General features: G+C 39.2%; 1 protein-coding gene across 6 annotated transcripts in view; it reads right to left on the reverse strand.

Moving 5' to 3' along the window:
- Window positions 1-26,791, reverse strand: part of tox2 (TOX high mobility group box family member 2) — a 108,603-nt gene that overhangs the window by 39,941 nt on the left and 41,871 nt on the right. For all 6 annotated transcript variants that reach the window (XM_044170306.1, XM_044170299.1, XM_044170292.1 and 3 more), the window contains 2 exons: window positions 19,701-19,793; window positions 3,833-3,892 (listed from right to left, as the gene is read on the reverse strand). In XM_044170306.1, the coding sequence (XP_044026241.1) occupies window positions 3,833-3,892; window positions 19,701-19,742 (102 nt within the window). In that variant the 5' untranslated portion in view covers window positions 19,743-19,793. The remainder of the gene's footprint in view (window positions 1-3,832; window positions 3,893-19,700; window positions 19,794-26,791) is intronic.

A 26,791-nucleotide genomic window follows, 5' to 3' on the forward strand; every position in this document is an offset into this window, starting at 1 on the left:
GAGTTTCTCGTCTTTGGTTACTCTTTTCTACATTGTTGCCACGACAATGGTCAGTGGCCACAGGGGCAGACAAAGAGCTTGTTGATGCCAAGATCAGGGTCTGTGACCTTGTCATTGAATCACTAACACTTTGTCACTCTGCTGTGTGTGTGTGATTGGGGGGACTGGAAGAAACACAACTAAGCAGGGTTAGACTACGATGCTCATGGGAACATTGATATGACAATGGCACAGACCCCCGTTTCCTTGTGACTCATCACGAGAACAGAACCATCTAAGCATCTCAGTATCTGATGCAGCCAGAGTTACTCAACAGGGCCATGCTTATGTCCTATATGAATATACCTTATGTATAAAAAATGGATTTATATAGATGAGCCAGATTAAATAGAGCGAAAACACAGAGAAACTGAAGTGAGAGACAGCAGAGCACAGAGAAACACACTTTCAAACTGTTTGAAGGTGAAACCACTGACCCAAATGCATTTAAATGCAACCGGGGGTAAGAGAGAAAAAGAGAAACAGAGTGAGAAAAAGAGCAAAAGACGAGGAGTCAGAGAGAATGGGAGAAAGAAAGACAGAGAAGTAAAATGAGATAATAAAGCAGCAAGCAGAGAAAAGTGAGCTTTAGGCAGTATGATTTGTTTTTATTCAAGATGGAATATATTCAGAATAATACAGCTACTATATACACTGTTTCTTGAGGAATAAAACTAGTTAATAAAAAATTATCCCTGTAGCTATCTTATCCCTGTTACTTTCACCATTTTTCGCCATTTTTATCTCAGCACTTGTAAACAACACAAGCATAAACACATTTACAGTTTCTTAATGTGTTTTAAGCTTCATTTTAACTAATGAGTCAAACATTTAATTCAATGAAACAGGCTTACCTGTACATGCATAAAATATGTACTATATATTAACTGTCATGGTATATGTTTTGCCTAGTTAACATAGAAGAAATCAATGCACTTTACCAATTTGTATTAATAGCAAATGATGCAACGCATTAGCTAATAGACATCAATCAAACTGCAGCTGTGTCCCAAATCTATACTATACACTAATTCTAACCCAGTTTTAAGTGACATAATAAAGTATACTCAAAACAGTCAGTATGCATCCTAAAAAACATTTCTTTATGGGTTTGATGTTGATGTACAGTATTCAACCCACAATATAGTGTACAAAGAAATTGGAGAGCTGGATAAAATTTCAAACTAACAGCTCTATAAACTTCACAATACAATAACTATTAAATATTTTGGAAAATACATTTTGCTGACTCTGTTTGGCAGATGAATTCTAAAGTCACAGTTTGATTGACGTCTGACAGCATACGTATTGTATAATTTCCTGTATAAAATGGTTAAGTATTTAAAATTCTTGTATTCTAACATAAAAACAGTATACTATAAGGATTAGTATACAGTATACTATATACTGTATACAATTAGTATGTAGCATGGATTTGGAACAATTTTGGAATCCCACTGTCAATTAAAATTCACAAAGATCTTCCTTGAGCTGTTGTCACCACCATCCACAATTTGTGAATTGAGGGACAATAGTTTATCAACAGCACCCTCAAAAATTAAGCATTTTTAGCATGCATACTGACTTTTTGAGTATATTTTGTGACTTTTCCAATGTGAACACTGCATACTTAAAATCTGCTCAGAATTAGTATGCAGTGTAGAATTAGGACACAGCCAAGGAGGTGCAGATCAGTGATCTTTCTATTTCTTCCATCTCTATGTTTTGTTGTTGGAGTGTGTGTCCACCCCTAAGGCCTTTCCTGATTCTAGCTGTCAGAGGGAAGGAGAGGCTAAACTTGGTGAAGCAGAGAATAGAGCAAGGCACATGTCAAATATGAAAAGATCTTGCGTAAACAAAGTATAACACAGAGCAAAGCAAAATTGTCTCTCATCCCATCACCGTCTTTCACGCTATTTCCATCTGTCTCTTCCTCTCTTGCGTCCTTGATCCCCAGCTTTCTCTCCCTTTCTCTCTCTGTCTATCTTCTGTGCCACATTTGCAATGTTTTATCTGTCCCTCAGTAATTCAGCAAAAAACATTGCGCACATCAGCACGACTTGTAATCAGTCAATCAGCACTGCAGTAAAACTACATGTGCTGAAACAAAATGGGCGATAAAAGCAGTGGTTCTTATGATTTTTTAGACAGCCAAGTACCAGCATGAGAAATGTGTCAGATAACAGCACTATCTAACTGAAAATCCCTTTGTGACAAACATATCTGTTGTCAGAGTTATCTAAATAAACTTAAGGAATCATGTACAAGAAGCAGCATAAGCAGCTATGTGTCTCATTCTGGGCCTTGAGCCATACTTTAACAAACCAGAGCATTAAGAAATTAAGCAAAACAGCAAATGAAACAGAAACACAGAACTACTGTAGCCTATGAGCCAGTTCTAATAATTGCAATTGACAGGGACAAATTCCCTTCTCCCCGGTGTATGTCAGATGGGCTTATTCCCAAACTCCACAAATCCCCCTGTCCAAACACAACCATATGGTCTCCCAGTTGTTGGCGACCAGCTGTGCTACAGTGTATCTGGCATGGTTGCCATGTACTGTAAAAGAGCGCTGACTCCGTCTCCATTCTAACTTAATAAATTCTTTGCAATGAGGCCAAAACTCACTCAGAGTGAAGCAGCGTTTTCTGTTTGGCTTTTGCCAAAGTGAAAATTGTGTGCACAGAGGATGATTGCATAATTGGAATACAGTGAGTTAGAATTTTATGATGGCAGCGTTAGCTTAATGGTCGACACTGTTGCCTCACAGAAAGAAGGTCCTAGCACTTTCTGTTTGGAATTTGGATATTTTTGCTGGTTTAGGTTCTCTGGTTTCCGCCTACTTAACAGAAATGTATTTATGACTGTCTGACGTAGACTGTGACAGACTAGCAACCTTTGCAAGGTGTTTCAGTGCCTTCTGCCCAATGCATGCTGGGATAGACTCCAGCTTCAGTGTATAAAAGACAACAAATATATATTTTTGTAAAGAACCATTTAAACAACCATATCATCTGAATATAAGATGTATCAAGAATCTAGTTTTAAGAAATTATTGAAGTGGTTATTTTTGAAGACAGGCCTTCAATATAAATAAGCAAAATAAGTAGTCTTTTACTTTCTTTGCAAATTGAGCCTTATTATGATTTCAGTGTTTTACTGTTAATCGTTCTGTGTGTTTGTATGTCATATATTTGGTTTTTATGTTAATGTATTGGGTTGGCTTTAGTGGTGATTGTACTGTAAATGTTTTACAGTGTTTACTGTATGTAGTGTGAGTGAAAAAAATGTGTTGATTATACTGTGTATTTTAATATGGACCCCAGGAAGAGTCATTGTTGCCAAGGTAACCACTAATGGGGATACAAATAAACAATAAACAATAAACAGGAAATATTTGTCATTTGACTGTATTTAGACTCCAGGTTCTAGGACTACAAGAAATGTGTTTCTGTTTATTCCACACTGTGACCACTAACACTCATATTAACAATCCTGGGGGAATATTTCACCCATTTAGTGCAGAATGCAATGTTTTATGTTGCATCTGTCAGCGTAAAACATGGGGGAACTAATTGGAATATTTTTTGAAAGATTTCAGTTTCTTTTGCTTTCAGCTGATGTCATATAACTCTGTGGTTGTTTCAGTAACAACAATTTGTCGTCCACCCTAAAAAGCTTGAACAATGGTGGAGGGAAAATGGTTCTGCAACAACTCAGGCAACAATCACTGGGAACAGATGAAATAAGGGGAAAAGAGCAGGTATTCCATTAAGGGGAATTTAAACTCACCTGGTTTGGCGGGAGGAACTCATGGTTGTTTTCATTCATGTACATGTTGTCACCATCAAACTGTAGAGAGAGAGAGAGAGAGAGAGAGAGAGAGAGAGAGAGAGAGAGAGAGAGAGAGAGAGATGAGAAAACAGTTAGGCAGAGACCAATACATCACAACAGGGACAGAAAACAGAGATTTTCAGTCAGTCAGTGGAGATACAGAAACAGTGTAACATTGCAGCCTAATGACTGCAAGTCCTCGGCTTATAGACCTCAAAGCTCTGGTAGATGTCAGTAATTACAGTTCATTAGAGGCACGTATAATTAGGCCCTGTCAAGGCTTGTGTAACTCGAACACTTCGCCTCAGCTCGCCTACAGCCTGAGATTGTGTGTATAAGTGTGCACACACCTAACTGCTGTGATTCCACGGGTGTCACAAGGCGACAAAGGCACAACAGAGTGATAATAATAACACTGAGAGCACAACACTTGCACAAACAGCCATCTAGTTAGTCAGTCAACAAGCTGGCCAGTCAAATCAAATCTAAAGCAACATTAACATAATCAAACGACATATGACAGGTACGTCTGCCAGGAGTTGACCCAGAAATTGATTTGCTGTACTATGCAGTTTGCTACAACAGCTGCAGGAAATTCCAGGGACCTACTTTCAGTCAGACTCAAAGACAAGAGTTCAAGAAGATTTCTATTAAAATGACATTTTTTGCAAAGCTGTAGGAGGTTCATGCTCTTCACTCTGATCAACATCATTTGTGCCGTAGTGCGGGTTTTCCAAATCTCTAAAATGAAGGTGGTGATTAAACCGTTGTAATGACAATCAATCATAAGAGAAGTTGACAAATACTGAAATCTCAGAGAGTCCGCCAGACACAGAAGCTGTTTCCCACTAGGCCAATCACCCTAATCAATCAGTAACATGGCCGACCAATCGCAAATCAACACTTTTAGAAACCTTGCCAACCAGCCACCCAGCTAGTGATCAAGACCACACAGACTCCAAGAGGTGAGAACAGCCTTTAGCGCTTTTGCACCTTGCCAGAGAAATGAGGACAGGGCAACCCTGCTAATTCAGAACTCAGAAACACAGAGCTCAGGAAGCCTGAAGGGGAGGCTTAGGCTAGAGGAAAGGTGACGGTTTGAGGTTATGGGGATGAGAAAGACGGGGGTGTACCCCTGAGCTAATGGTGAAAGAGTGGGTAAAGAGCATGTGTAAGTGAGAGGTACAGTAGGAAGGATACTGTATGTATGGAGGGATAGAGAGAAAGAAATAAAAACAGAGAATAAAGGCAGAGAGCATGAATGAAAGAGAAATAGAGTCGGAAAGGAGGAGGGCTGTGGCAGCAGTAGTGGTGATAGAGCCTGTGGTTGTTCTGGCTGTAGTGTGATTAACACTGGGGTCACAGCCAGAGCCCCCAGCTTGAAACACACATGCATATAAACATGCACACACACACACACACACACACACCCAGAGGCCTTCCCTGCTTCTCTGTCAGACACCATTTGGCACCAGCCATTTATGAGGAAACAAAACACACCTCAAGACAGCTAGTAGTGGCTGAGATGAATTACCGTTCCTACTGTAAGGTCAAGTATGGATATGTGCCTACAGTAACTTACTAGGGGTGTTTCTCAAGCTGTGGGCAGGGACCAAAAATGGGCCACAATCTTTTTTATTGCCATGTTTCACCACGTGTAATAAGCCATATGTTCCAAGGACTAAATTTACTGTACTGTAGTTGTTCAGATGTTCAATATTTGGATGATTCTATTTTGAACATTTTAATATTTTCCATTTAAATTACAGTCAGTCCTCTCCAATAGAGTTTTCATGCATTTTTGTGTCTATCTTTATATATGACACAGTCAGAGCACCAAACAAAACACAGTACAAAGGCAATTCCTTGCAACATTATTCAATTTGAAGCCCCAATTCCATTTCCACGTTATCATTCAGCCTCTGATGGAGCTGTTACTTCTAGTGCAATGATTTCTGTCTGATAGCACTATTAGTTTGCTGGAGGAACAATCATTGTATTCTGCAATGAAAATGAAATCACTTTCTTTATTGCTCCTGGAAAATGATTTTACATGCTGTCCTAATCACATCGTGCTAAATGTTATGGTGTCTGCGAATAGGTTATTTTCACACCTGCAAACCAGATCTCAATGATCAAAACAGGATGGTAGAAAACAATTATACAGAATGTCAAAGAGCAAACTGAAGTCTGTGGTGGTGCCCCTGCAGCACAATTTAAAGGAGTCACTGAGGGCAGAGTTGTTACAATAACAAACAATATCTAAATCGAGGGGAGAGGTAAAAATATTTATTTCCTGCCTCTTAATGGCAACTGGTCAGTTAAGCTAAGTGTACTGTACTCATGCTACAGTACAGATACAGGAGGTGACCATGGCTAACAAATCTCTGCATGACCCTGGTTTTGCACTTACCCTGTGCCAATTTGAGTTTAATAGTCTGACTCCAATGTGAAGTATTTTAAAATGAATAGGACAACACACCTTTTCACTTTCTTGCTGAGAGTTAGACGAGAAGATTGATACTCCTATAATGTCAGTACAGTAAATATGAAGCTAGAGCCAGCAGGCGATTAGCTTAACTTAGCACAGACTGGAAACAGGGGGACACAGCTAGCCTGGCTCTGTAAAAAGGTTTTAAAAAATGTGCCTACCAAACCCTCGAAAGCACATAAATTTATTATTTATTATATCTCATTTGTTCAATCCATACACAAACACAATTGTAAAAACAAGAAGTTGCAGTTTTACAGGGAGTTATGTGTTGGAAGAAGTTTTTGTGTAGTGACTTCCTGGCTTCCTAGCTGTTTCACCCTGCTTCTAGACTTTATGCTAAGCTAAGCTAACTGGCTGCTGGTTCATGCTTCATATTTAATGTAAAGACATGAGAGTGGTATCAATCTTCTCATCTAACTCTTGGCAAGAAAGCAAATAAACACATTTCCCCAAATGTTGGAAGTCAAATTGCTTGTGCCCCAAAACATTTTATTCTATTCTTAATAACGATGAATTGTTATTTAACCAGGTAAATTATATCATAATGTACTTTACAGTAGTAGTTCCACGTTACTAAGGAGGAATTTCGGCAGAAAAAAGTTGAATAATAGTTATAAATGGTTTGTTTCCTTTGTGTTATAAAAGTCACACTGTCACCTTTGTTACCTAAAAGTTAACGATATTCAAGCATCCACCCAGCTGAAGTCAACCTGAGCACCTACCACTATGTGTGACTAACTTGAACCTGACCTCTGACCTCTGAGCAAGTGTTTCGTTTCATCTCTGGTCCTGCTCTGATTCTCATTTAACATTTTGGAAGATGACAAAAGCTCTGAAATGTTGGGAAATAATGTCCAAAATTGGACAAGCAGTGCACTGATACAGAGATTCATGATAACAAAATGTGTACAAAACAAGCCAAATAAACTACAGTAAATGCACTAAGAATAGATTAATAATGCATTAGGCAGTTACAGCAATTGTCTGGTAAAACTGTTCTGTCTGCCGGGTGGCGGTTGTTGTCTGCAGAAATCAGACACAAAGTTTGCACATCTAAAATCTTTCTCTCATGTAATCTGACTCGTATTATGTAGATCTTTTTCCAGAAGTCATAACGTGCTCAGTGTGAACATATGAGCAGCTGACATATGAGAAAAAGGGAGGTTTGTAAGGGAAGGGCAAGCTTGTCGTGTCTCTCTCTGTTTGCTTTCCTGAGGCTTTGAGGTCATTAATCATAGCGGTCAAATCTACAGCAAAACAATTGAGCAAAGGAAAACACAGACAGAGAAAGAGGGATAGAGGGTGAAGCAGGGAGGGGGGAGAGGGTGAAGGTGAGAGAGAGGTGGAAAACTACAGTGAGATGGAGAAGAGAGGAGTCATGTTGAGTGAGGGAGCGGAGGGGAGAAATTTTGAGATAGATTGAGGCTTGAGAAAGAGAAGGGACAAGTAAGGCCTGTACAACTGACGCACTTGACACCAGACTCCTGTTTGCATAGCAGAAATGCAAATACATGAGCGGGAGAGACATAGAGGGGGAGAGAATGGGAGGGAGAAAATAAAGTGGGAGGGATGCTATAAATAGCTTTGTGTTTGCGTATAGCCAAACCAATGTCAGTTTGATGCAGGAAGTGCACCATAGTCACAGAGGTTACAGAACAACTGGAACACAGCATATCAGAAATGTAACTTTCCAAAGCCTTCAGACAAGGACTCAAATCTATAGTGGCATCTCAGAACTTACAATTTTATCCATCCCCTTAAAGAATAAGTTTCCCTTACAAAATAATATCATAGATATTCATAATTTTTTTTAAAGTGAGCCAAATTATGATTCAGAATCAATTTTTACTTTTACTGATGATAGTGAAAGTAATAGTCTCAGTTTATAATGTTTTATACTTGTTTTTTTTCACCAGTCTATTATGTTCAGTGCCACAATGGAAATAAATTAACTTTTAACTTTAGTGTTTTAATCCTGTGACATACTTCTGCATAACATCTAGTTTGTGTTTCATGCTGCATATGAATCTGTGTTCATATGTTCTGGATATCTGTGTTTTTGGTTTTGTGTGTACTTTTGCAAGTATGTTATGTGTAGGTTGCATACGGAAGGAGTCGTACGCCACCTAAAACATTACCTGTGTTCATGTAGCACTGGCCTGCAGAGTGGATGTCATGTAGTGTTAGATCCTCTATAACATGAGAGTGTAAAATCTGAGCATAACTCAAATGATCGTAATTCACCACAGAGTCACCGAGAAGGAAATTACCATATTAAGTATTTCTATTTATGCGCTGACAGAATTGTACTGTATAGAATATTGTTTGTTTAATTTGATCACATAGAATTGTATTTTAAAATAAAACCAAGCCAAAACCAATAACCAAACCTTACAAATAGGTTTGCGCCGATCCATTTAGTTCTCCAATTCCAATTCCAATACCTAAACTCTGGGTGTCTGCCAGTACTGAGTACAGATCGGATATCATTGCTCTCTTTTTCCCAAATTTACAGTTTTTATAACCTCACAATGTGGAACTCATTGGGACAAGTAAGACATTATTATGCACATATGCATTAGTGCTGTGGCACTAAAAATTCAGTGACCTGCCCGTGTGTGACTGAATTATTTGTAACATATAGGAAAAACAGTCAATTTTATATTGACATTAACAAATAAACTAGATTTAATGTGGATCAGTTAAGACTGGCCAACACACGATCCACTTACAGTCAGTAACGGGGCGGTGCATTACAAAAAAAGCATTTTTAGATCAGTTTCGTACCAATTCCATATTCCTACTATGACGGTTATTTACATTCTGTTCAAACCTTAACAGTGCTGCTAACCTGCATTGATCTACACGAGAGGCTTTTCTTGTAAGGTCGCTGTGAGCCCAGCTGTGCTTTACTGTATGTACTGAATACCAAATCACACATCCGGTAACTGGAGCAAGGGATGTTTTAGATTTAAAGAAAGATGAGGCAGGAGAGATGGAGAGAAAAGGACTTAACCCTCCTCCTAGTCTCTTTTCATGGTTACAGTGTGCACCTCCCTAGTTTTTCATCCCAGCGTAACTAATCGCATGTCAGTCAATGTGCCGATGGAAAGAGGCAGCAGTCAAAATACCTGTGTCAGGGCTGTGGTCATTAGGGCATTCAGTGACTCGTTGGCAGGCAAACACACACATGTGACTGAACACACACATACATACAGACATAATCAAAGCACAGAGAGTATGGGGGATGGTGTGCTGTAAAGCAGATATGGATTGCTTGTTTTTTGTGTGGATATCTCTGCTGCTGCATGTGTATTTCACGTTTATGTGTTCCTTATGTATGTGCATGTTTGCATTCTTGGCTTTGAATGTGTGCACATTGCATGCGTGCCCACGTGTTTGTGTAATGTATCCTGTCCAATAATACACACATTGATCCCAGCAAGATAAAGATAACAAAGTTAGACCTTCCATAATATTTATTTTCTCATAACAGACCTGCTCAGCCACGCCCAGTCATATAAGTCCATGCAGATGAAATATGGTCTTCATTACCTTTAAACCACAACACACAGAAAGTAGTGAGGAAAAACAGAATTGCCCTTCTTTCTCGATTGAAAGAGCACAAAATGAATTGGAGCAGCTGAGATTTTTTACATTACCATGACAAATGCGGCGAAATGGGGCGGTGAGAGAGAAACGAGACAGACAGCGAGAGAGAGAGAAAGAGAGAGAGAGAGAGACACATTACGACAGACAGAAAAGGGCAGATGAGACAGAAAGACCAAATTGTGTGAAAAAAAAATCAGCTCAATTTGTGCTCGACTGTAAGCTGTGAGCTGAGAGGAGAAATAAAATAAGGCATTTAGCTGGGGATCATGTTAAACCATGCAAGTGAATGAGTCCCCAGAGAAGAGTGTTCCCTCTCTCGCTTATGATGGACTTAATTGCCTTTATCAGTGTTAAGATATAACATTCATCTCAGGTTTATTGCTCGGCTTTATGGTCTTGTCCATCACACTGAGGGGTTTCAAGAGGCAGGCCACTCCTCAAATGGCACCTTAAAATAATGAGACAGATTACAAAGCAACAAGGGGAAGGGTAAAAAGAAAGAAAAAGCATCATTTGTAGTTGGAAAATGAGAGCATTTTACAAGAACTCTGAATGAGCAGATCTGGTATGTAAGCGAGCTGGATGGTTTTGATGGTGTGCTGGATGGATTACTCTTTGGTTTCTGGGACTTTCAAAATGCATGGTTCGTCTGGCTAAAGGCACACACATCTCCCCCACCTCTGACCCCCGAAAGTTCTGGGTAGGTGTAGGGTTTCAGATGGCCACACAATCGTACCATTGTGCTCCTGTTAACACAATGAAAACAAAGCTAACACATTGCTGACATTCACTCAGCCTAACCTTGACTTCCAACACAACTCAGGTGGAACACAGAAATGGATAATCAAGCGATACAGAAATCTGAAAAGAACTCATAAACGAGATACCAAAGCATACTGTTGGTAATGTAAAAATAAATTCAATGGATTCCGTCTCCACTTGTACCAAACAATCCAGAATATCCAATATACAATCAAAACCTAACATGCCTCTGGAGGAACTTGAGATTGACATATCATTTAATTTCTTTAAGATGTGGTTCTGATCTCCTAAAAACAGGCTGCTTCTTCTACACAAGGGCTTGAGAAGCATGTCTGCATGTTCCATTAAATCTCTTAAATCCACTAGCATTATATCATAGTGCTTACCACACAATAGGAGCCTTTCAAGGGCAGTCCCAGAGGAAGCCAACAAAGGGCCCTCTCTTTCAGGGACTAGTCAAGAAATTAAGAAAGAGCCAAACACGATTTTTGTGTGTGTGGATCTTCTCCACCAGACCCACAAGCGGCAATTTCACCAAGTCAAGAAAAGAGAAAGCAGAAAAAGAGAGCAGCAAGATACCTGTTTTTTTCCCTCACAAGTGCCTTATTCAAAAAGACACTGGGCCTGGTGGAGAAGTGTCCTTCCCTAAAATAATGCATCTCTGGGACAGAAAAAGCACAGACCTAGAAAGAAATACCAGGCACCTATTTGACAGCAAATGAGAGCTGATTATATTCAATAAATACTCTGATTTGCATATCCTATTGTTACATTCACCGCAGCGGTAATGTTTTCAGTTCTGTTTGTTTGTTTGTCTAACCTTATCACCACACAAAAATGTCGACATTGGACGAATCTGCAAAACTCCTGATTACGTTCAACAACATTTTTTTTTACATCCAGTGCCAAGGTTTTTAAAATCCTGGCTTTCTATAATATCTGCAAATGGCAACTGCAGTATGCCTAAATTTAAGAAAACATTGTGGTCATGGTAAATAAGCTATGGTTAAGGTATGGTTAAGATTAGGAAACTAAAACACTTGGTTAAGGGCAAATGTTAATTTCAGTTCTGTGATGGGACACAAACTCCAGTCTCTTGCAAAAAAGTCAGACGTGTTACATCCTGAACTTCCTGCATCGCTAGATCACACACTACTTCGAGCATAGAAGTAATTCCTAGGGATACCAGGCAGGCCTGACTGATTGTTAAGTTCCCTAGATATCCAAAAAAGCATCAGATTTCAATTAAATTTAGTCAAAAGCCATCAGCTAAGGAAAAGCTGCTTAATTTAGCTGTAGATAGCACTACCATGTGGCCATCTGTAAAGACTTTACAATTGCTAATACTTAGATGATGCATATCAGAACGAAGCTGAAAATTCTGATGACATTTCAGAGCTAAAACAATTGTCAATTAGTCGATTACTCTGCAACTATTTTGATAATCAATTCATCGTTTCAGTCATTTTACAAGCAAAAATGCCAAAGATTCGTTGGTTCCAGCTTTTTAAATGTGAGGATTTGCAGCTTGTCATATATATATGATGACGATAAACTGAGTAAACTGAATATCTTTCGGTTTTGGACTGTTGGTCGGACAAAACTAAACATTTGAAAACATCACCATGGGCTCTGGCAAAATATGATGGGCATTTTTCACTGCTTTCTGGCATTTAGTAGACAAAATGATTAATTGTTGAACTGAGAAAATAATCAGCGAATGAAAATAATCGTTAGTTGCAGCCCTCCTTTCACCTGTAGGTGGTGCTACAGCAACACGATAAACTTATATGACCATAATTCAGTGGCAATGAGTCTGGCGCATTTTTTACCAATGATTCCTGTAAAAAGCTATATTATGACAGGACAGGATTTAGTTGGCCGCCATTTTTTAATCAGCATGATTGTCTTTCACTGTGATACTTGATGCAGATTAAGATCTAGATGGAAATTTAAAAATGTCTAAACATGTTCTATTAATATAACAAATTAAGAGGATTGTGCAGCCTTGGCAGAGGTATGTGTCTCTGAATGCTTTCTAGTTAAGAATGACTTTTGGAGAAACTTTTATAAAACCTGCTCGCCCTTTTATATTTGTGCAGACATTTATGACCTCCATTTAAATCACAATTATTGTCTCTTGCTTCATTCTGCAGCAGTAAAGCATAACTTCAGCTGTTTAAGAACTGTTTTCCCAAGAAGCCAACCTGGTGTGCACAGTAATTTGAAAACACACAATATAGCACCACCAGGGGAAAAAATACCTTCTTTCTGTATTTGGGACCTCACCATGTATTTAAATCTAAATGCAGCATCTAGCACCGTCTACTTCTGTCAATAGGGCTCAAAATAATTCACTGTTCTTTCATTCACTGCCATGCTGACTCCACATCCAGCCTCTGCCACTAGCATTCAGGCAGATTTTTTTTATTACCAATCTAATTGCACATTCCACCCTGACAAGAGCTCATTAAACCTTAATTATACACATGTTGTTTTCTACAAACATCTCCATTTGGGTTTCTCTGCCTTGTAATTGTTCAGCAGGGACAACCAGTTAAGATTTCACAGATTAAGAGTGAATAAGAGAGAGAGAGAGAGAGAGAGAGAGAGAGAGAGAGAGAGAGGGAGAAAGCGAGATGAAGAGAAAGAGAGAGGGGGGAGAGAAAGAAAAAATACCAGAGAGAGAAAGAGAGAGAAAGTGAGAGGAGTGTCTGGAAGTAGGTCATGCCTCTCCATAAACAAGGCATGGTTTCTAAAATAATATACCCATCCAGTGGAAGTAATGCCAAACAACTGAGTGAATGTGGAGCTCATGTAATATTTACAGAGCACTAATACATAGATGGCAGGTCTTTTTCTCAGCAACAACCCCCCCCCCCAAGCCAGAGGTTTCTTTTTTTTCTATTTTATCTGCTTTTTTCCCTCTTGCCATTTGAATTTCAGAGAAAGCCAACTACATTGATATATCTGGCAGGGAGGGGGGACTGGGGAGTGTTAAGATGTTGAGTTTCCCTCTCTTTCTTTCTCCCCTCTTTTCTGCCTCTCCTATCTGTTCCTAGCCCTCTCTCTCTCTCTCTTTCTCCTCTTCCTCTCTCTATTGTTCTCTCCACATTGGCTTTGGCTGTGATGTTTTTTCACACATTTGTTACATTTTAGCGAGGGAAAGTGGGCCTTAATCCAGACTCTTTGAGGCATGGGCGATGATATTACTGTGGAGAATCTGCCTTTTAAAGACGTCTTTAAACTCCAGCTGGTCCTGTAAGGTCACCAAGCACTTGTTCGACGTCTGGCCCAGCGTGATGCTTCTGGGCTCTGAACTAACTGGCTGTGTCGACTCCAGGCCGGGCTTTCTGGGCTTTTGACAGCGCCAGGCAATGCTACTGCAAGAGGGAAAAGACTGTAAAGGAACACACTCCACAGCATGTTTGCGAGTCCTTTGAGAAAAAAAACTCTCCGCAAATTATTATGTTTGATATGCAGGACATTCGCAGTAGCCTACCTGATTGGCAAACTACAGGGGGATGACTGGGGATATAGCTGGCATACATAGAAAAGAACAATATGTAAGTCCACAAAATCTAAATTACAAAAATAAAAGATTGTTTTACTGTAGCTAAACAAAGCTACAGTAGTTTTTACAAAGTTTTTCCCATGAACCACCATGCATTTTTACATTTTACAGTGCATTCAATGAATAGAGGTTATCCACTTTTAGTTAGAAATATACCCTGCAAACGGGAAATTATATCATTACATATTTTAGCTACATTGTAAGATTTTCAATGGAAACGTCTTGTGATGACGATATCATGTTATACATTTTACACAGTTCTTCAATTGTAATCAAAAACTAAAGCTAACTAAAGTAAGCTACTGCTGTTTTCCAGTACATATATGGAGCTGATACAATTAGTTGATTAATCGATCGACCGAAAATTAATTGGGAACTATTTTGATAATCGATTAATTATGAAAAACTAATTTTCCAAGCAAAAATGCAAAAACAATCACTGATCCATCTTCTCAAATGTGAGGATTTGCTGCTTTTCTCTTTCTTATATGATAGTAAACTGAATATCTTTTGGTTTTAGACTGTTGGTCGGACAAAACAGGACTATGAGAAATTATAATGGCCGTATTTTACAAAAAAGAAAAACGATAAATTGATTAATCAGTATTGTAAATAATCGTTAGTTGCAGCCCTATGTATATATTAAGAGATTTGTCTGATGTAATGCATATATGTTAAACACAGTTCAATGTTGTGATATACAGTATATCAATATTAAAACATATCCTTATTAATATTCTGATATTGATTTCAGCCATATTTCCTACTACATTAATTATATGAGATTTACAAAACAGCCACTACAACAAATTATAAGAGTTATTATGTATTCAAACTGTATTAATCTGCGTTATGTTCATGACACCTTTAAATCAGATGCTTTTGACAATCTGTGGTGGCAATGAAATGAGATGTCTATCACAGACCATCCGGTGTCACTGCCACTTAGCCACCAAAAAGTGTCCACACTGAGCCTCTCAGTCATCGCTGGGGACCTTCTCAGCTTGTCACTGTTGACACTTACAGTATGCATCATTGATACCCACCCAGCAGCAGAAAATAAATAGCCTGCCATCAGCTCACTCCTGCTTTGCAAAATTACAATTATCTTGGCAATGTTTTTTTTTTGTTTTGTTTTTTACAGCAGGCATTTGTTTTGTGTCTCTGTTTTGTTTGTTTATTCACTTGGTTAGTTAAAATATTCCATTCTTAGCACAATTACAGTGGAACATCACTCAATTCTCACCTACATCAAACATGCTCTCTGTACAGTGTGATGTGAGCCATGTCAAGATAAACAAACATGACATATTAAACAGGAAAATGAGTTGTTCTTATTATCCCACCAAAATAAATCTGGAAAACATTAATTATAACAAACTGTGCATGATCCTGACTGATTCACCCCTGTTTTCTGGCTGTCTGTGTATGAATGTACAGTGTGTGTGTGTGTGTGTGTGTCTGTGTCTGTCTGTCTGTCTGTCACATTCTTCTCCTGCTGCTGCCTTAATAGGCAGTCTCTTAGATATTCGCTACAGAATTGCGCTCATGCAATATTAATATCACACCAAAATAAGGAAGCCGGAGCCCCCACTCCATCTCTCACTCCCTACATAATTGACTATGCAAGGCTCCAAATAAGCTTGGAAGAAGAGAGAAAGACACAGGAAGACAAAGCAGGAGAGCGAGAGAGAGACAGAGTCATGTAGAAACCAAGGGAAACAGAGAAAGAGAAAGAGAAGGAGTCCTGAAACGATCCTGTCAGCTCTGCGCTATAGCAGATTCTGAACCTTCACCTTATGTATCACTGTCAAGCCAGTGGAGCTAAAACAACAACAGCAACAATAACAACAACTACAACAGTTTGACTCCCTGCAAGGAATACGCTGATGCTTATCCAACCGGAGCTAAAACAAACCTCCACTCCAGCAGCTTTGAGAGTCATTGTGCATCACCTTTAACACTCTTTGTATTTCATTATTTCATTTCATTGTATATATTACTGTAGTTCCATTATAGATGACAATAAAACTTGAGCACATTACACCATGCATGCATGCAGTAGCTTGTAACATGAGTTTATCTATTAAAGCTCACTGATCTGCCTGTGGGTCAGTCATTGTTAACTCATGCTGTGCAGCCAATCACTGTTTAAACCTACATTATGTTATATTAAATTCTAGTGTATATCTGAAAGTTCCCAAATATACCAAATTGTCAGAGTAATACTAGAGGAAATGTGTATAAAATGATGCACAAGACATATTTCATATTATTTGATGAAATGGCACAGCTATAGAAACATAAAGACTTACAGAATACATGCATGATACTTTCAGACATAAAGGTACCCTGTGGAGTTTTTGACCACAAGTGGCACCTAAAGTTCTCTAATTAACACACTGTATCCATACACAACAGTAATATAAAATGGCAATAGAGGGTCACCTCCTTGTTTATGTTTTATTCTGAAGAAAACTATGGACAACTGTATGTGACCCTATCTATACAATAATCTATAAAAAATTGATCAAATTGACTGCCGGGTGCAGTGACTTCTCAGAGTCTCTCCGTCTAAAACAACAAATTTTTGTTTGTGTAAGGATTAAACAAACGAGATACGTGTTAAGGAGTGAGCATTGGAGGTGCTGGTTGGTGAATTTTTTAACTTTGGACAGACCCAGGCTAGCTGTTTCCCCCTGTTTCTAGTCTTTAAGCTAAGCTATGCTAATTACCTCCGGGTTCCAGCTTTGTACTTAACTTTTCCTTAAAGTACTCAGGTCAGTAAGAGGTTAATGATCTGAGCTCTTCCTAAAGTTCCATTGCCCAGCCCTATGGTATATGCTCATACTCAACGCACTCACTTAACACAAACTCATGCCTGAACACTTGTGATTTTAAAAAAGAATTCATATAAACCAACGAGCACTTAAATAAGGAATACATTCTATTTTAAGGCAGAGATTCCCTTCAAAGCCAAATACAACAAAAGCCCCCCTTATTTGTGCAGGGATGGCAAGATCACTGCAGAGCGCTGGGGGTCACGCCCTCTGCACTGAACATTTAAAAAAATGAACTGTAGGCATTTAGAGCCATAATTGATGTTGAAAGAAAGAAAAGGAAAAGGTTGCGGGGGCAGAGTCAGTGGTTGGGGGGAGGGGGAAGTGGGCAGTGCACCTTGACAGGAAACATAGAGGTGAAGAGCAGGAGTTGGAGGTTAGTTTGACAGAGAGAAAAGAAGTGTGTGTGTGGGGGGTGCAAGTGCGGAAGTGCCAAGCCCACTTTTAACTGAACCGAGGGTGGTGAGTGGTGGTGGGGTGAGGCGGGGGAGACAGAGATAGAGATCAGGGGAAAATAAAAGGGGTGTGCAGGGGAAGGAAGAGGGGAGGAAGGAGAAGATGGGGGGCAGGGACCTACTGCACCTTGACACTTGCTCTCACCACAGCACCTGATAAGTGCAATGGAAAAACGTCTGGTTTCCTCCTGCATGTTAAGTGGTTTATATTCTCCTCTCAACGCAGCCTGTAGCTACAGTCTGCTACTGTACTAACGCTACACCCAGGTAATAAGAGACAAAGGGAAATGACAGCAAACCATAGAGTGAAGAAAAAAATAGCACATATTGTCTCCATTTGTATTGTGTTTTTTTTTTTTTTTTTGGATGAATTCTAATCTGTGCGAGAGATGTAATCTTTCAGTTGGTGCTGAACAAAACAACTAGGCCATTTAGAAATGTTCCTTCCTTTACATTAATGTTTATCCATCATTTTTAACATGGCCACCTTCATTTTATAAGCAACTTCTGCATAGAGATTTAGATGCAGAGTTTAATTTGCGCAACAGAAGATCAGATGAACGTGGATATATATCTTTACTACCTCATGCATGTACTGACAAGGAACTCATTCTCATGATTTGTAAGTGGGTCTCTCCACAGAACAGCATTAACAATATTCACTTTAGATAACGTATGATTCCAGGCCCTAGGAGAGGGTTGGTTTCTTAGAAATGCTTTGTTAGCACTCTCCCCCTTGATAAATGATTGAGGACATGTGGCCTGAGACATCAATACAATCTCTGTTGTAATTAAAAAAGGTGCGCACCAACAATATTACACAGCTTTTGCTTTGTCTGTCTGTCTCTCTCTCTCTCATTCCCTCTCTGTCTCTCCCTCGCTCACCCACTCTTCCTCTCATTGAGCCCTGGAGCAGAGAAGAGATAATTCAAAAAGCACTTGCATGGAGTGAAACATGAAAAAGGGAGACATATGAAATTAAATTCTCTCTTTTCGCTCTATTGTTCTTTCATTTTCTCTCCTTTGTTACATAAATGCATAAATGCATAAAAGCAAGGCAAGCTAGATTCTAATTATGATTTTCACAATACTAAAAGATTTCCTTTTTTTATAAAAAAAATGAAAGAAAGGTGTCACAAACAAAGTAGACTTACTGTTCCAGCACTTTGTCAAAGTCAAAGTACTGCAAGTGCTACATCACTAAACTTAATCTTTTTCTTTTTTCCAAGCGTCCTCATGAACAATTATATAATAAAATGGTTAGACTATTAGGCTTTAATGTCACACAAGAAGTAGAAATAAAGGGAAATTCACCTAAATATTTTAATTTCTACACTTAATCATCATTTGCCCTTCCTTTTTTTAAAACCTACAACAGGTCAGAAGCAGAATCATTGTATCCAGAAAGCCACTGCATGCCTTTGTTCTGTGTGAACACAAATACAGTGGGAGACGGTTGGGTGGCCTGTCAGCTGCTGTGAGGAGCTACCAGGCAGATACCACACAAACCACCAAGTCAGATGGTTGCTGTATTTGGAGCCTTGCGGTGGCCAATGATGGTTTGAGGATGAGGGACTGAGCAGGTCTATAAGAGTGAGCATGGGAAGAGCCCATGGGGTGAGCCCATAGAAGTGGTGGTGGAGGATGCTGGGGTTGAAGGATGAGGAAGAAGTCACGGTAGTTGAGGAAGATGCTGAGTTTAAAATGATGTTGAATGAATTTTGGGTTGTATTGATTTCCTGGCCATGATTTAAGCCCAGATATTGGTGATCGTCTTTAGCAGTTGTTTCTATGCAGAAGCTTTCTGTCACTGGATAAAGAACTCCCAGCTACTGTGCATCCAAGGGGCGCATACTTTAGTAAAAAACAATTTCGACCAATGAAATACTGCAAATGTCAAAGTATGCACTGCCTCATAACTGTCACTCTTATCCTGTGTTTGGACACTCTTGCTGTGCAGGTGGTGGAAGGCCTCTTCGGTGGCTCTCACTGTATGGATAAGGGTTAAATGTAAGCATGTAGGTATGGATGAGATGGGTGAGGGAGCAGGGGTGAGGGGGGAGAGACGCCTGGGAGAGATGAGTCTTACCCCAGTAGAGGGCAGTCTCTTGCCGTCAGGGTTTGGGCGCATGGGCAGGGAACTGTAGAGCCTCACACCTCGATCTGCAGCACCGTATCTGCTCTGGAGGAGGAAGAAAGAGAGAGAATTTAAGTATATTTTCTTCCTTTTACAGAGAATTCAGTGTGTGGATGGATGGATCAAACACTTCAAACACTCAAAATAAAATCACAATCAAAAGATCCAGATTTGAATTTTTTGATTCATAGTTTGATTTTCTCATCTAAAGTGCAGGGATCATACATACTGTAGTACTTCTCATGGCCCTCACATTGTGAGCGTTTCATAAATTTCCACCAAGTCTGAGAGCACATTGGCTGCCATGTCAAATCACATCACCTCATGGTGATGTACCACACATAATAACTGGATAAGGTTGGCTCAGTAGCGGCACTAATGGAACTAAGCTGTTGTGTTTGGTAGCCAGGGTTCCTGTGCTCTGTTCCACTACTCTACTGACTCCATCTTTCTATACATTACACACCTGTACTTCCCCATGTGGGTTTCAGCTGTTTAAAACAACCTGAAGGAGTGATGGTAAAGCCCTCAGTAGATGGGAAGTTAATGATTCGCAACACGTGGTCCCTGCCAGGGAAAGACGGTGCAGCTCAGTGGGGTTCACACCGTGGCCCACAGCCACAGCGGGGGTACATTCCAGGATTCACTTAAAATCTCACTTACTCTATCTCACTCCTTGTCTTTATCTCTCCTCTCACTTCACTCTCAACTATATACAGCTTACTGCACCTCTGTGATTCCTTGATATTCTGTCATGCTTACATTAACATCTCTCTTCTGTAACGTCTGGTCAACAGTTTCTGTCATCTGATTTGCACAATAGTGATAACCTATTTTGTGTTATTACTTGATAAAATGAGTTGCATCCTTTTCTTTCTGGTGTTAAAGAGTTCATTTTAGCTTCTGTACACTACCTGCTGTTAAAATAAATTCTGCAACTGGTGATGTGGAAACTGGTTTCTCATTCATAAAACATGAATTTATATTTGGAAATTACTATGGCTGCTGCCTGCCATGTATAGTGCTTAATTTTGCCACACTTCATACATACAATCTGCTAATGAGGATGTGATGTCATATACACATGACAAATATTACATTATCTCTCTCTAAAACTTAGTCTTTTACTTGGTTTATTCTGTCTCTCCCTTTCTTCTTTTTAGCATTCATTCTGTCACCTCATCAACGCACACACACACAAATGACAAATCATATGCACATGCACACAAAAACACCTACACTCGCATGTAATCACACAGACAAATACATTCAAGGGCAGGGCTTCAGATTGCTATGCAGAGAGAAATGCAGCATAGTTTTTGACTATATTTAACAACTGAGTGAGAAAACATCCCTGAACCAAAAAAACTGGCCCTGCCTTTCACTTCTAGTAAGTCCCGTGGTGCAGGCACACACACATCCAGTGCACACATGAGCATAGCAGGCCTCAGCTCTTATAATGGAACTGCCATAAACACACCTTTGCCAAATTGCATTTATGGGCCTAAATGCAGAGTGATTACCATGCAGTGAAACCCAGAAGCAGTGTATGCAAAAGCTTATGCAACATACCATGCATGAAACATATTCAAGCAATCACAAGCTCAAAGAGCATGATTTATATCCTATAAGCAGAGTTCTATGCAGAACAGTGTACAGTATGTACTATCAGTATACTGATCTAATGGCGTAATCACAGACAGCATACAGTGCAGGCTATCCCCTGAGGCAGAGTGAGAGTACTTGCTGTGTAAGGTTTTGATTTCCTGTGCTCATTATGAAAGGTGAAAACAGATGAGTAGACAGCAGTGGCCATCTTGTCGATATGGTTCGCATAATGATGACACAGCGTTATTAAAGAGAACTCTCATTTACAACTTTCCACGGTGCTGCACCGTCCTGACAACCAGCACCATAAAACCCACAGAAAGCAACCCTTCTGGATTTGCAAAATGTTTAACGTGGATTTAAAGTTTTCCTTTACTCAAAATTTACATTGATTTCTTTATTGCAATATAGGTGTGGGAGAGATTATTTATTTGCAGATCTGACATGAAACCATGTGATTCTAGGTCATAATCAGCAACATGACCCGGTATGTTGTGTCGTGTACATCCTCTAATCAGACATTTCTTTTTCTTTCTACCTTGCAGAGGAGCTACTGTACACTAACTGCATCTCTCAATGGAGACTTTTTCTTTCGTGGCTTGTTAGGTAGCTTGCCAGCATCGCAGCTAAATGAATGCCTCGCAGAATAGCTGCTTTAGCCAGCGGAGGAGCCACAGTAAGTGAATGTTTGATATTTCTCCAGTGTGCCAGGCTAATCTGGCCCTGTGGCATGCCATTACGGGGCTAATAACAGCTGTCTGCGGCCCGGAGGGGACACAAGCAGTCCTGGCTGCGCTAACTGGCCCTGACAGACTCATTAGGAGTGCTGGCACCCAGAACAGCAACAGCCAAACTCCTCACATTTCCTTGCTGGCTCACAACAGTTTGCAAGTGCAAGAAGCATTGTTCTCTACACTTGTTCTCTGACACCTTCCTTTTGTTTTCTAGTCCTCACTTCAGATGCTCTCACCCTTGTCACCTCTCTTTCACTTTCTGGCTGGCTTTGGGTTTCTGTGATATTTCTACCAAACCAGATGCTGCCAGCCGTTTACCATCTTTGCTCGACACCATTACTACACCACACTTATTTTATATTTTTTTCATCCCGCACACCCACACTCTAGTTTTGACCAAAACAGAGCAGGAGGCAGAGTTCACTTGTTTGCTCACGCTACTGTAAGCCTCTCTGAGAAAAGTAAAGGTAAATAAATAAATACATAAATAAATAACTCTGTAACTCACTCACAGTTTCTAACTAACTTTGGTGTGCAGCCACAGGAAGATGCTGCACAACACCAGGAAGAGGCTGGCATCCACTGAACTTTGTAACAGTTACAGAGACTGGGCCCTGTTTGAGGACAAGAGGGACTTCCCCAGGCAGACAGCAAAAGCAAACACTGTCCTGTCGCTTGGCAGGGTCGAGCCAATCAGTACAAGCTGAGCAGGCAGACAATAAACACAGACAACCAATGATGGTGGTCTGGATGTATAACCATTAACAATAGAGGAGCGGGGGGTGTACAAGTTGGGCTGTGATATGCTTTCTCGCACGACTTCTGCCATGTGACACACTTGTTGATACTGATTATACTGACGCACACGATAATTTCAGATTGTGTCTGACAAATCATGTTGAAAAAGTATATTCGCTAAGTTTGAAATTGATTGAAATGTCTGCCACCACATTATTTAATCAAGGCCAACTGATACATCGGCAGGCTGTTATTGGCCAAGATCGCGTTACAACAAATACATTATATATGAACATGTATATCAGCAATAAATGTTGTACTGCCAGCATTTTTGACTATTCAGCTATAATAATGTGTTTTTATTTAAAGTTATTATTTATAGTTCAAATTTAACCATATATTTACAATATATTTACTGTTACTGTCATCTGTGATTAAACAGTAAAGACTATAGTTGAACTGTAAAATATCTTAACTCAGACATATCCTTATCACATAGTGTTTGTTTGTGTAGTGTTTTTATGTTAACACAAAAACATTAAAGGAGAAGAAAAAAGAATATCGGCTGATATATTGTTATCATATTTTTAAGAATTCTCAATATCCTGTAAAATCCATTTTGTGTTGGGCTCTATTATCTAATAAATATTCATCATCTTTATTTTTCTCCATATCAGCAGCCTAAAGCACAGTAGGCACTACGATACATCAACTCATTAGATATCAGCATTGGATTTGCCTTTTTATGGGCAGGGGTGGTGGGGACTGTAAAGCCAAAGGCACAGCTGTGAGGGTATAGTTACCTGTAACGTTAGCTGTTGCATGTTATATTATTTACACAGATCTGGACTTAATGGAACACATGTGTGTCTGCAGCCGACATTCTTCCCAGATTAGCTGAAAGGCCTGCACACATCAGACTCCACCAATGAGAGGAATGCAAGGCCTAGACCGGCTTATAGAGAAACCCTATCACTCATCTATGGTATACAGTAATGTATGTACACACACAATCATGCATGTACACACATACTGTATTTATACATTTTGGAGACAGTGTCCCATACTGTATGTACAGTATGCACTCAACAATGCATGCACACTGACATACGAGGATCAATAATACAAAACATTACCCTCATTCCAAATAGCCATTCAGTCCCTACATTGTTCAAATCTGCTGCCTTGGGTGCTGTTGTTCCTGATATTTCAACTGGTAAAATACATTATCCTGTTAATTCTGTTGCGTAAACATATTATATAATATCAGTCGGATTTCTAGCTGTGGTGGTCTGACAGTCAACAACAGAGTATGAATCACTTTTTCAGTGGTTTTTAGAGACTTAAGTCTGAGACAAACTCAACTACAGTGTGCAACATTGGTTTACATATTGCATTGTGATGAATCATTTTCTGTCATACATTTTGCACTGAATGTGATATCATTGAAATTGATGACAGATGATTCAGATATTATTTCCACTGTGCTTTACATCTGATACTTTTACATATTTTTTACATCCATACTTTTTAGCTTTAGGTTTATATTTACTCTTAATTTCCAGCTCAGTTTAAAAGGGTGTACAGTATGTCCTACAATCGCAAGACAAATTAGGTTTCTTAACTTCATGAAACCAACTTTACTTTGCAGGGACTTGAGAAGGATTCTGTGACATACTTTGATGTTAATTTATCCACAGTATCCCTGCCACCATCTGTGAGTTCTAGCCTATAGACATTTAAGTGTTGTTTCTTTCAAAGGGAAGGACGGACCTAAACTATACCAATTTACCAGAAACTGATATATGAACATATAAATAACTTGCATTAATATATGGCTCTCTTCTCTATTGTCTAAACTCTCCACATCTTCTGTTGCAGACTGACGACTGATCTGTTCAAACTGCAGACTTCTCTGTCTCTTATTGTTTCTAAATGTAGCACTTGAATCAGTTTAACATATTTGATGAAGTTGATTTTTGGTCACTTTGGATAAAAGCGTCAGCTAAATAAAGTGATGTAATTTAATGTAATGTAATGTATTGTAAAGCCAGTACTTGTGTAATATAGTGAAATAATACAGAGCATTGATTACTGTAGGATGGAAGCTACAGACCTGATTTGCAAAAACATGTTGATGCATATTGTACAAACCCCTGTGTATATGTTTGCAGTCATTGTTTGTTTAGATATTTCTGTTTAATTTCGCATAAACTATAAATCATTAGGTAAGTCACATTCCATTTGGCTGTATTTGTGTGTATGTACTTTTATTTATTTCCAGTGAGAAACACAGACAGATGAGTTGTGTGTGTGTGTGTGTGTATGTGTGAAAGAGATGTCAACTGAGGCCTAAGCAGCTCGACCATAACCAGGACATGAACCCAGGGGCTACCTGCCTCGGGCCACTACTGACACTTAAACTACTGATCACGCCATTGGGAATATCCAGCCAACACCAGCGTTTGAGCTGTGGCTATTTATAGCTGACCGCAGCTTTTACAGTGACTCTCCATCCAATCCTGGTGTAAACTCATGTTAGTTTGTATGTACACACATGCTTATGCTTGTACGTTTCAGGCGGGAACAGCTGATTATATAATAATCACTATAATTCAAATTTAATTTAACACAACTTTGCCTTCATATCATGTCTCCTATCTTCTCTTGTCCTCCTCTGTTGTTGCTGTTCTGTCGTCTTTTGTTTATATTTCTCCAATCAGTTTTCTTGTTCCATTTGTCAGCTCAGATCATAATTTACACACGAGCACAACACATTAGCTCAAGATTCTTAAGCTGAACTTCTGACATCAGCCGCTCTCTCTTGCTATCTATATGTATATTTATCTATCTCTCTGTATAGGTCGGTTATTCCTTTTGGCCTTTCCTGGCATTTCGAGAAATGAGCATGAAGTGTCAAAATTGAAATACATGCTCATGTTGTTTAACACTGAAAACACACAGAGGAATGTTGATTGTGGCTATTTCTAACCCAACTCATGCCACAATGTTTTCTACTGTAGGCGATAGAAAATCTAATTCTAACCTTATCATTATTGTGGTTGTTTTTTTTTTACCTTAACCCTAACCTTGACCTTAACCACAGGTGTTGCATTTGTCGAAATTTGACTGTTACCGAACCTTTTCATGTGATAAACAGCTAAAAATGTTTTGCTATTTTTAAGAAATAGTGGAGGTTGTGCATCTGCAACACAGTTTGGGTTTCCGACTTTGTGCTCAATTCTCAAACTTTTATGCCACTGTGCTGCTGTCCTTTCTCTTCCCTAACTCTATCTTGTTCTTTCTAACTTGACTTTGTGTCTACCTGCAGCTACAGAGGGCTGTCACAGAAGGTAGATTCTGTATCTACTGGAACAACAATGTAGAGCTTGGCTGCATGTTTTCAGGTAGGTAAATAAGAAAGTCAACATTACCATCTAAAACTGTACCAAAGCTTAGACACTAAATGCAGAAGGCTGAGTGGATTATTGAGTGGATTAAATGCCGTTTTTTTAACTCTCCACACAGGAAAATGGAATAAAATGTATAGATGTAATTAAAGATTATTTCTCCAGTCAATGGCAATACAGTTTGCTGTAGGATCCATCAAAGTGCAAAATTAAAAACTAAAGTGGTTCAGTTCAAATTAAAGAAAAAGTTATCAAGCCTCATCTACACCAGGGCTATTCAATTACAAATTCAATTGGGCCAGATTTTAAAACCAGGAAATGTAGATGGGCCAGACATTTTCAGCAGCTTATTTAAAACCCAATTTTTAGCTGTGTGGTGCCTAGGAATATTATATTCTTTAACTACCACAACGCACAAATTAAACACATCGGTTTGGCATTTGGAGATGGCGGTAAATTAAATAAGTACTTGCTAGTCCAGGCAGGGTTAAACTGATGGCTTTCATTGTCAGTTTTACTTTTCAGGGTTAATGAAGACATACTGTAAAATTTC

Source organism: Siniperca chuatsi, linkage group LG2, assembly GCF_020085105.1.
Source record: "Siniperca chuatsi isolate FFG_IHB_CAS linkage group LG2, ASM2008510v1, whole genome shotgun sequence".
Classification (NCBI taxonomy): Eukaryota; Metazoa; Chordata; class Actinopteri; order Centrarchiformes; family Sinipercidae; genus Siniperca; species Siniperca chuatsi.